The following is a 12,894-nucleotide window of genomic DNA, read 5'->3' as shown; positions in this document are numbered from 1 at the left end:
TTACATTATGTCTGATCTAATGTACTTATTATCAGATCACATGTACATTTACAAACTTAATAACATGTATATTGAAATGTAAATAATGGTATTTCCTTATAGGCTAGTTTATTTGTTATTTATAGTTATTATTGTATAGGTAAAGATGGATAGTGGCTAGCAGTGGAATCCAGGACTTGTGTTTCATTCTATTTGGGACTCATCAGCTGGATGTACCTGCATCCCAGAATGGATGTTCATTCTGGGACTCGATCCATTATATATCTTTGCTTAAAAAGCTTGTGACTTAAAGCTATATTGAGGCAATCCGCACAGCATGTAAATATGCCAACCAGAAACTGATCAATTGCAGTCTTAAATAACAATGGGAAGATATAAGTAAAACAACACTAAATGAGTTTTACTGTATGCGTTGTTGTTAAACTCTTATTCTTTTTTAAAAAAACTGTTAATTAATTCTATGCAATTAAAAAGTAACAAGAAAGTAGATTGTAGCCTACATATTATTATTATTAAGTTGTCTAATGTTCCATTCTAATATAATCATTCATGAATTTAATTAAATTCTATGTTGGACTCAGTGACAGATCTATTTCTGTCTACCCCTATATATATATATCAATTAGAAAGGATGTAGAGATTTAAGAACAGATCATGAATAGTTTTGAATATAGATTGACACTATTAAGCAAAAAAATTCATTGAACACTAATCAGCAAGAGACCTTTTCATTTTCACTTAGTAATTAGAGTTTTTTTATATCGTTGGCCAATCACCGTCGTAACCGTTATCATATAACCCTCAACGGTGTTTGAAATCAGAAGTCAAAGAGAACCAGCGACTACAGGTTTATTAGCAGATAACTCAGGCCACAAAGCAGTGAGGCGAATGGGTGAGTCAGCGAACCGAGAGTGTAGAATGTGTCGAGTGTAAATGTACATATATATATATATATATATAGGGCAATGAATGGATCATCGAATCAATTCAGCAGCTAATAATAAAGCTAATAGAATGAATATGTGCCTAGGCGGTAAGCAATGTTCAAGCATACATATTTCATACAATCACAACAATAATAAAGGTACAATAAGTTGTTATAGTACGGATGACTTTGTCCGCTAAATAAGTTAACAAAAGGGCTTAATCGAATTAAATGAAAACAAACTCAGTTGCACGTGAATTGCTATATAAACATTATAATTTTATTATTATTCCGTTTCAAGGAATTAAACAATTATTAGGCGTTGGAGATTAGGAAATATTTTATGTTCTGAGGTCTGTAGTTTCTATCAGATAGTATTAGTTAACAATAAGATCTACATGTTGTTTTTGATACTATTTACTTTGTAAAGTTTACAATTATGTCTGTTTATCAGCATAAATAAGAACTGCAGAAAAAAGGGTATGCTATCATGATTTGGAATTCAGTTTTGGTCACACACATTTCAATGAAGCGGAAGTGCTTACCATACATATATATATATTTCTTAAATTGGTAAACTATGGTTATCACGGGAACAGAAATAATAATAACTGACATAAAGCAAACAGTTCTTTTATTCCATCAATATCTATAATGACTATGTGCACATACAGAATAAAACAAACGGAAATGGATATAAAAACATTCTTTTATGATATAAAGTACATAAATAATTTACTATTAACATAGGAAATACTTAACTCAGGTGGTCCTATAAGCTTAATCATAAATGAATTGATATGAATATGGAAAATGAATAATGTCTTTTGTATTTTAATGTCTTATTTCTGTGACCAGTGGAGCTAATCCGTGTCGGGTAGAGACAGGTATCTACCTCAGTACAATGGAAGTTGGTCGCGCGACTTCGTGTATTAGTTGAAGTTAGACATAAGTACCACTGAGAGCGGGCTCAGTGGTCCAGTAGGTCAAGCGTTCGCGCGCGAAACCGGTGGCGGGATTGTGGATGCGAACTGCTGAGGAGTCCCACAATAGGACGAAACGGCCGTCGAATGCCTCAAGGTTTTCAATGGTGGTTTAACATCAATCGGTTCATGATTTTAATCCAAAAATACCTTTCTACTTAGTCAAACTATTGTATGAGTATAACAAAACTTATGAATTATTCATATCATTTTGGGTCATTAGTTTGGGTAACGATGAAGGGTAAATGGAGATGTTGAAAGAAAATTGTTCAGCGGTTATATTACTATGTATTCATAGCGACGTTTAGTGGAAGGTATCTTTGGTGATATAAAAGAAGAAAGAATGGATCAATGAGCAGACTTTTTTTTACAGTGAATCCATTCTCAAAGCTGCACAAATACATGATATGGCAATCAATAAAACATTTATTCCCATTTGGTATTACTCGACACATTAACGATTTGTAAATTCTTGTATATTACCTAGTACTTATCACTATTCCCCACCATTCTTTCCTGGGATTTTGAGAAAAATATTTTGCTATATTGCGAAGAGCGCTGAAGGTACTTTCTAAGTTGTGTGGTTAATCTTTAGATATCATTATGAACACAGTTATAGATAGACATCTGAAATCTTGCAAAGCCTTGGCAGATATTATCTTATCTAATACTAACTGTCCATTCAATTGACACCTTTCTTCTAGTAGAGCGAGACGCAGACATATTGAAATCCATGAATCCAGGCAAAAGTATAAAAGCTTTATAACACCGTATCAAGTAAATGTACTATGTAATGAACAGGTTTAAGCAGTGACCTAATCGGAGAATTATATTCTTGAAAATGATGTTCATTAAAATTTGTGTAGAATCTTATCTTCTTAAAAATATTTTATTTAGTTCTACATAATTTATTTATTAATTTGATGCGTAGATGAAGAGGAACTTTCCGAAGTATTGTATGCTGAGAACTCCATATTATACAAAAGATATTATTATTATCACTTAATCCAAACACATTAACAAAGGGGTACAGTAAAAAAGCATTAAAATATCTGATGCTTACTATTACACTAGAAATTCAGTTGTTAAGTTGTTAGAAATCACTAAAGAATCCTATAATATTCGATAACCCTAGTTAGTTGTGAAGTGCCTTGGACAAGATAATAAAGTAAATCATTTATGCATATGAAGTACGATAAAGAACGCAGCTCACTACATCTAATACGTTTCTATTAATCTGGTAGATGACTCAGCATAATGAATCTGTGTCGATCGAAGAATCTGTATTCACAAACTTTTATATTATTAACCCCCTTATGGATCTAACTTACCGTTATCTGAAACATTATGGATATAGCTATTGAAATCCCTTAGATAATGCATGTATCAAAAGACCTATATATGAAGTGATTATACGCCTCTGAGGATGGATAAGCTGGTAAGAGAATGATGAAAATCCATTAACTGCTGTGATTGAATTAATTTACCAACTCTTTAGCACTCATGAATAAGACACGGTTGATACTCAATGCATAACGCTATATCCATCTGAGAAAACATAGGTTGCCTACCGTATTGTGAATTCGTTTTGGCACAATCCATTTAGTAGAGAATGTTACTAGATAATGGACTTTTTCTCTCTATTAGTATTGGAATAAATAGAACATTTTAGGCTGACATACCACTTCATATTATACTCTGTAACTTGTACGTTGATGAATGAAACTAATAGAATGATAGGGTAATTGGAATCGGAAACATTAACTAATAAAATAAAACTAGCTTAAATCGACTAGTAAACTCAACTGTTGAAAAGTATTTCAGCCACCACAAGTACCCTTACTGAGAATAAAACTGCTTACATTTAGTAAAAAAACTTTTAAACACTTGAGTTTACTTACTACTTTTAAGTAGTGTAAAGAAACTTCGTAAAAGTCAATTACCTGTGATAGTCACTCTCCAAGTTGAGTTCAAATCACAGTTTGTTTCCAATCTTTGAGTAGATACTTGTATTTCTGGATACAGTCGACCGATCTGTTCAGTGGAATATTTTCCATCACTTGGGTTATTGATTTTATCATTAAATTCATTGGGTATGGATTGTGTAAACGTTAGTCCGTTTAAACAAGCAGCAGTGTATAATAAGGAATGATTGATATCTATATTTAAGTTGAATGAAAAGAGATTATCTATATTAACAAGTTTGAAAAATATGACTAACGACTGAATAATACACTAAATTTTCCAAATGACGCACTAAATCCCACATCTTGAAATCTCATGAGAGATAACATCTACTGAGTGTACCTTGATCACAGCTTGATTGAAATTTGCTTCAATAATTCTCGAGCTACAACAAATAATTATACTATAACTTGAATCGGCCATGTATGTGCAGTTACTTTATAACATACAATTAGTGTGTAATGTTTCTACTTAGAGACGGTTAACTATTTTTATTTGTCTTTTTCACTTTAGATTTATTTCCACAACAACGGTAGCTGCTTATTTCGTTTGAGGTGTGAAGGGACATATAAGTTAGATGTGACCATGAAGTTATTATTTGAACTTATCAGACTAATCTTAATCCCAAGGCGTATAGTGCTATTAATTGTTGTTAACTATGCTTCCTGTAATATGCGAATGAATTCTATCTATTTACTGACTCGTTGGTTCATTCTTCTTTTGCGCTTTTACAAGCTTCTCTCGTGTATGTTGCTCTTCAGACTCCCCAAGCATAAAAAACACATTCAAACTAGATGTTAACGTGCTGATGCGCAGTAATGGAATCCATAATTATTACTAATCAAGGTAATTCAAGCATTAGGAAAGTGTTTTGTCTTCGATGGCGAACGGTGTTACAAACTTCCTGTCAAGACAATAGTAAATATTTTTCTTTACATATTTTTTTCATGTAAAAATTGCAGTAACATCATATTTCAAGGCAAAACTTTTTCTTAGTTATTCGGTATGTTCTTGTCTAAATCTCAATTTGTCTCTTAGTCTAATACAAAATAAAACATCGATTTTGATATGTTTATTAAACGTATAAAGGAAATATTTCCTTCCATAGATTTAGCATATACTTGCTACCTAAATCTTAGACAATCACAACTGATTTAATAGAACTAAATTTTTGAATAGCCTATTCTTATCTTAGAAGTTTGTTCAATAACTTATAGGAATATTTAAAACACATAGATCATGGTAAAGATTAATCACAAGCATAATCTTGATATCGATTGTAATAGGTGTTGTCTTTCTCATAGAATAAGGTAAAGTAAAGTTATCATATTTAATCAAGCTTTCATTAAAGTTGCCATAACCTAGGTGAATACAGATAATCCTTTGTATATATATATAAATCATAAAAATATGGACGTTTTGGATAATTCTAATGAATCCCTGTTATAAATAATTTCTCCCCCCCCTTATTGTTAATATTTCATTTTATAGTTGAATTTACGAGCCAACTGAAGCTATGCCACCATGGCTAAAAACCTGGAAACACTGGACAGCCGTTTCGTCCCATTGTGGTAGTGCAAATCCGCTATCCCGCCCCGCGAGAATCAAACCCAGGACCTATCAGTCTCGTGCGCAATAGTCTAACATCTAGACCACGGAGCTGGCATCCTGGAGTTGTATTGAAAAGCAGTGGAGTTCGACCGGGTCTGTTGTAAGATAGTAACTCACTGATGACAATGGTGGATGTGTCACTCAATTTCGTGGATTAATTTAAATTAGATATTAACACCGTTGGATGCCGGCCGGCTCAGTAGTCTAAGGGTTAAGCGTTCGTGCACGAGACAGATAGGTCCTGGGTTCGAATTTCGCAAGGGGAGTCGTGGATGCACACTGCTGAGGAGTGCCACAATATGCTTCCAGGTTTTCCATGTTGGTCTAGCTTTAATTGACTCATGAATGCAACTATAAAATTACCAAAATCTCCACAAAACCCTTTCTGATAATAATATTATATTTTATTCACATTTAACAATCTTGTGGAAAATGTTTTAAAACGTTTATTCTTAAAGTGTACAGTAAAGATAATTCTTACTTCACGATCATAATATGTCTTTCTTGAGAATTCAATATTTCGAATTGTTATTATGATAATCATAGTGACAGTTAAATAAGATGAATACATTGAGTAGCAGGGTTATTGGAGATAAATACACGCTAATTATTTAATCTAATCCTCAGAATAGATGAAAATTCATCATTCAGAAGCTGCAATGTTTTTATAGAGTTAAATATTATTTTAACCATCTGGCACCTAAATATGGGAACATTTCAGTGCAGTCATACTACATTGAAAATACATATTAACTTACGAGATTTGATTTCAATGGTTGTTCTTTTTTGTGAATTTTTGAATGTATACAGGAATGCATTTGATGTAGTTCTCTGTGGAATGGATGTAGTTTCTATTGAAACTTTAGTGTTTTCTGCATAGATTGGTTGTGCACGATGAATATGACTTATATTGATTTGACATGTTTGATTGCCCCAATTAGAAGTACTGTACTGAAATGGTTTAGAGAACTGGAGAAAAATTATTAATTTAGTGGTGGATTTCATTGATTTAAAATAGGAAACAGCTATAACATAATCAGGGAGTGGTTAAATTTATTTCATTTTCCAGCTAACACTTCTTCGGAGTCCGAAAAAGCTAATAGTTGACAGAATGTCTTGTAAAACAATGTTGGATTATAAGAAGTAAACGTGTGTTCTGATTATATAAATCAGGTTAAGAAGCTTATAAAATATGTGTTTCTTGAATTCGTAGTATAAATATCTGTCTATTGTCAATCATCGACGTGATTATCTTCAGCACATTGGTCTAAGCTTGACAACCAAAAGAGTGATATGAAAAGACTTTGATTGATTATAATTACTTATTTCATTCCTTTGTTACCAGAATGACTTTTAATGATATCATCATCTATATTTCCACTGAAATCCAATAGGAGTTGGTCACCTTTTACTTTTAGTCCCACCCTGGTACTCAAAAATTAAGAAAGTCTTACCCGGAAACCTACACTCTTATCCTACTGTAGTAATTATGTGTTAGTAAGGGAGCGTATCAGTGCCTAACTAGCTTGGCACTTTTAGCATGATGTAAATAACCTCTGATTTGGAATAAAAGATCAGTGATTGCGAGTTTTTTCTGCACATGCGATTTTACTACTTATTTATAATAAGTAGTCAAAAATATTTATTTCTGGATTTTCGCTTCGCAACGAGATTCTCTTGAGAAAATGAACCATCTATTTATACTTGAGATTTGAACCACCTTTGAATTTTATATTTCTAACTTTGTTCTCCATTCATTTAGTTTACATGCATTACACTCCTTACACCATCAGGAACGGTGTTAGTATAGTGGAGTTATGTTCCACAAATTATCGTAAAACTGTTATTCATGAAGACTCGTCCTGTTTTGTGACTGGATTTTTGATGGATTAGGTAAAGTCATAAATACCTACGGTTTTAGGTTTCCTAATTTGTAATGTCTGTTTTAATTTCCACGCTAGTACTACATGATTGAAAACTTGACATTTTTGGGATTTTTGTTTATAATTTGATTGTTAAGTTGGAATGACCGTATGGATTCAAGTATGGCGGTCAAGTATGTGCCGAAAGTTTTAGTTTAGTACAAACAGTAAATTTCAAACGATTTATTTTACATTGAAATCATGAACCGATCAAAGTGAGACCACCATCGAAAACTTGGAGGCACTGAACGGGACTCCTCAGCAGTTCGCACCTACGATTCGGCACGCGGGATTCGAACCCAGAACCTCTGATCTCGCACGCGAGCGCCTAACCTCTAGATCACTGGGCAGGCATCCAACGGTGTTATTGTTCAAAATGTCGCGTGACCATCTTTCATTGTCTTCGGTGGGTAGCTCGCTCACACTCAACACGGTTGAACTTCACTGGTCACGGTCTCTTACTAAAACTTTGAAAATTCCCTCTCAAAGTTAGTCACTAGTGAGCACATGAAAATCACTGAAAATCTATTTTTCAACTTTTCTTCATTATATGTTATTTCCAGAATAAAAGTTGGCTTATGTGTAGTAATCGACGACAGTGTTATATAAGACTTATATGTGTACTTCGTTTTCTTTCGTCGTGTTCTTATACACATAAAAAACTACTGGACAAATCACTTTCACTTTAAAAGCGAAAACGGCGATGAAAATTTCACCCCGATAGACTGAGCCAAACAACTATAGCGTAATGGAATTCCAACTAAACAGAAGATCGTTACATACATCTTCTTTTAACAAAATCAAACTAAAACATAGTGAAATATAAAAGTTAATTTATATTTGGAGCATAACACTTAAATTTAAATGAAATATGTAAATGTAACTGCTGGGGTTTGATGCATATGTGATTGGTTCATATCTTGATATCCACTATCACCTACAGAAATATTAGTTTGATAAAAGCTTTTTGGTTTCTAAACTTAGAGGTTAACATAACCAGTAAGGTAATATGATTGACGTGCATAGACGATAGTTTCCACGACTTGGCTTACATTATGTTTAAATTCATTAAAATAATTTGGACATTTATTGCAGTGTGCCTCGAATCACTCAGCCGTCATCTCCTTTTAGGTCTTCACTGTAGACTATTTCATGTACGGCTATTCCCAAATGGTTCATAGTGTTCGCTGCATCAGCGATGGAAATTGTAGTAATTTATCTCTGATGCTGAGAAGTGCCTCAATCTGCAATTATACAGTACCGCTCAATATTTTACATTATTTGGCTGACTTCTATATATTTCACCTGATTACTTAAAAGAGATAAGAATAGTTGCTTACCTGCACAACTATGTATTTCTCCTCCTTATGTCTTTGAAGTGGAGGAGGTTCAGTTCCAAAATCTTTCAAAAACTTCAGTTGAAACAGTGATATTTCTTTGTCAACAGATCTATGAACAATTGCATCATCCCATATAGGTAAACTTGTCATATGCTCTAAATAAATATTCTCACTCCATAACAACAAAATACCATGTTTTAGAAATCGTTGCTCAAGAGTTTGAATATGATAATTCACTTTGTTTGATTTACGTCTTGAAGGTTTTCCGTTATTCATTAATTGAATGTTATATTTTAAACGAGGACTACTCCATACTAATTTTGGTAAAGTTTGAATTTCAAGAGTTAACCAAGTTTCAATAGTGTATATAGTTTTCGGAGGACGATGTCGAACATGACATATATAAGTCCCATTAGTAAAATCAAATTCAGGATTTAAAGTAAATTTTAATGTTTTACCTAGAATAGAATAAGCAATAAGAAGTTTGTCAATTTTTAAATCTATAATAGACAGTTTATCATCATCATGAGGTATTGGACTCTGAATTCCAGATAATTTGTAAGATCACATCAAATCATATATGCACCTTTTCATCCTGGAAAGGCATATGATATACAGTACACAGTTGGATTTATGTACACATAAGTTGTTTATAAAGTCGATTTATTCATCACCATATAGTTCATTTTGTATTTGTTTATTTTTCGTTTACTATTAATTACCCATTTTCTTTGCCCCTAAATGCCCTGGTACGGCCGAGAGTGGGGAGAGTCCAATCTCCCTCTCGAAATGCTCTCACATGGTCACGCGTATATAGCCTCTGTCAGGGAAGTCCTACTCGCTGCCTTCTCGTGACGGGGGTGTTGTTTACGAAATTGAGAGGACGAAAAGCGAATGTCCGGCGCTTTAACCGGGTTGGTGGACATGGAGAGTCCACCTAGGGGAGTTGGAAAACCCTGATCCCAAACCAATGGTGCACATGGGCTCCAGTATCCTAAAGGAAAAAATGGCCTATGAATCAATCGTTTGTCACCGGCTACCATGAGTCTGCATCCCCTTACGTTGCTCCACCGCCTTGTGGACGAGACCTTCAGGTCGAAGACTCCGGGTGTGGCCCCTTAAGAAAATCAGCTGCTTTGGTTTGAGCACCCGAGCAGTATCACAGCTTTCACAAATATCAAATGAGATTTGTGTGGCGCATATGTATTTGGTGCCTCTTTGTACCAGTATCTATGTGTTAAAATAAATATAAATAAATAACCCATTTTATCCCTAATTAATGTTACATAATCTTTAGTAATTTTATACGCCCAGGTATATCCAACTAAAAATTCTCTGATTTCATTGGTCCTATTTTTGTTGATCACATTTAATCGATTTCCATTCACATTTACAACAAAATTTATGCTCCTACGTGGAAAACATCACATCAAAATCTCTCATCTTATAGTTATCTCTTCAACCTTTACCTTAACAAAAGTCATATTATTAATAATACCATTGATGATCCATTTATTTACTAAAACAATGATTATTATTTCACGTAAGTAGGATTACAGTTTTGAAAACGAAATCATCGAAAATGAAATTATTTTCGTTGGATGATTTGCTTTAATTTAATTTAACTACTTATTAAAAGTAGTTAGAATATATTTTTCGTAAAAAAATATATTTATAAGTTTACCTTGTAAACATATCTCAGTTGCATTCGAATGTCTACTTGTAAACATCTCACAACGGGAACCAAAATAATCAAGGCAACTTGGATTGGAATAACATTTAATACCACAACAGTCAGGATCTGTAAGAAAAAAAGGATAAAAATAGGATAGTTAATTGAATCAAGTAAAAATAACGAAAGAATAAATTAATAGGTAATAAAGAAAATCATCTTTGATATTGTTTTAGTCTAGATCTCAAAAAGGGTAATTTCCTCTGCACCATTCAACTAAATCATTCTAAAGTTAATTTGTTATTTCGTATATATATCTTCCACAACTATAAGGGTTGGAGAAATATAAAATACATTAGATAGACTTAACTAATACTGATTAGATTGTTTCTTAGTCAGTAGTCTTTTGTCACATAACAATTGGCGCTAAAAAAGAATAGTTGTTTTTACCGCTTTCAATTTTCTCATGTCACTTATATTGATGACCAAATTGGGAAGCGATTTTTTAGTTTCTATGAGAAAAATGTCGAGAAAGCTATTTTCATTAGCCACATTTTCTTTTACTGCAAAACTTATTTCTACAAACTCTTCTGTATCAATATGCGTCTGTCAGTTTACCTACATTTTTTGGTTTAAGGCAAATAACAAGTAATCAACGTTTGCGTTTTGAATATGTGTTATAAAGCAATTGTATCTGCTTTTTTTGCAGATAAATAGTGTTTTGGTGGCCTGATATATTTGACCCCAATTAGATAGGATGAATGATTGTTATTGAAATGAACATGTCGTCTATCCTCGCATATAATTATCAACTTAACTCGCATTAATGAATAACGAATAAGCCAAATACGAAAATGGATTTTGAATACGTATATTTCATGCATTCAGTGATTTGAACAGGCAATCAGGGAGACGAAACGAAGAGGGAAGAGCGTAGCAGATTGGAGAAGGAGTATGAGCCAACTCAATTTAATCAAACGTTAGTTTATATTTATAGTCGGATAGATATAAGTTACAGACATATGATGAATAGAATAAGAAGTGCACACACATACACTCATATAAAAACAGACAAGATTGATAAGCGAATAATTAACAAGGTCAAAATGTAGCTTGAGAAGAATGGATAAATTGGTTTGCCTAGATGCTAGAATAAGCTATATGGGCTCGACGTAGGACCAGCCACTACAATGTAAATATATATATTCCAAGAAAACTGGTTGGTTTCTTAATGCATGTATCATTTATATGAGTTTGTATAATTTGCAAATAATATCTCTGTGAATGAAATGATCATTTAGTGAATTATCTTTTTTGTAAAACGGCACAATAGGGAAATTTAAGTATATATAGGATACCATGTATGAGGATTCTTAATAAACTCATATTTTACTAAAAAACGGTGTTTCTAATCATTAAATCTTCACAAATTGCAATGAAGTCGCTTGATTAAGTATAAATTGTCTCTCTATACCGTATAAGTCAGTTTGAAAAGGAAAGGAGACAGTGAATTAACCTCAGTAACTAAACAATTAAACAAAATATCATGCTGTTCAACGAATTTTGGTGACTCTTAGCTGACGAAGTTCAGGTATGTCGAGATATAAGAAAGAATCTTTAATCATACCAGATGATTATCCTACTGTACAATGTGTTGATCGGGGTTGAAATTATGAACCACTGGATACTGACTAATAAGTTTAAGATTATTTATTTTACGAAAGTCCTCTTAGGTCCGATACCTGGTGAGATCATGAGTGCGCAATACTAAATCGAAATAGATTTCCGCGTGTCCCAAGTGTTTAGTACATCGTTACCTATAATCATGTTGTGAAAAAGATCTATCTACGTTTACAGAAACATAATAATGTAGAAATAATACGTACCATTAGCTTGCCTGATATTTTGTTCAATAGTATTAACGCGCAATAAATTTCCATAGAATATTTCTTCATTAAAGTCATGATTAGTTTCGACTTCACCATGATTACTAAGTAAATTGTTTTGAACTTTCTTTAAATTTGTCTCTGAAAACACTTCAGTTTTACTATTGAAACATGATTGTTTTAAACATGTTTGACAAATACGTCGTTGTGTATCACAGTGCATATCTTTTAAGTATGATTGACTTTCTATAATGTTTTCTTGAAATAATTTATTAACCAATGGTGAGTTGATTGTACAATAAAAACTGTTTAGTTGAGGAGGTAGATATGAAGCTTTCTAAAATATAAATCAATAAAGTTATAGTATAAAAGAAGAAAATCAATTACTGACAATTAATTAATCAGAAAAGATTTTTGTGGATATTATTAGCAATTTCAATAGTTGAGATCATGAGTCGATTGAAGCTAGACCCCCATGAAAAACCTGGAACCCTTGGACGTGAGACATTATTCAATGATATTTTTAATTTTTTTCAGTCTTATTGTTACACACACTAAATGAAGTCAATTAAAAGAGGAGGAGTCTCTGC

General features: G+C 32.8%; 1 protein-coding gene across 1 annotated transcript in view; it reads right to left on the bottom strand.

Moving 5' to 3' along the window:
* MS3_00006174 (uncharacterized protein) overlaps positions 1–12,894 on the bottom strand; it is a gene marked incomplete at its 5' end in the record, with an annotated part of 262,766 nt that overhangs the window by 99,199 nt on the left and 150,673 nt on the right. Inside the window, 5 exons of the mRNA XM_051214293.1 lie at positions 3,852–4,067; positions 6,243–6,453; positions 8,747–9,204; positions 10,431–10,547; positions 12,305–12,641. Coding sequence (XP_051067446.1) covers positions 3,852–4,067; positions 6,243–6,453; positions 8,747–9,204; positions 10,431–10,547; positions 12,305–12,641 — 1,339 coding nt within the window. The remainder of the gene's footprint in view (positions 1–3,851; positions 4,068–6,242; positions 6,454–8,746; positions 9,205–10,430; positions 10,548–12,304; positions 12,642–12,894) is intronic.

Source organism: Schistosoma haematobium, chromosome 2 (genome assembly GCF_000699445.3).
Source record: "Schistosoma haematobium chromosome 2, whole genome shotgun sequence".
NCBI classification, from domain to species: domain Eukaryota; kingdom Metazoa; phylum Platyhelminthes; class Trematoda; order Strigeidida; family Schistosomatidae; genus Schistosoma; species Schistosoma haematobium.
This window is presented reverse-complemented; position numbering and strand designations above follow the sequence as displayed.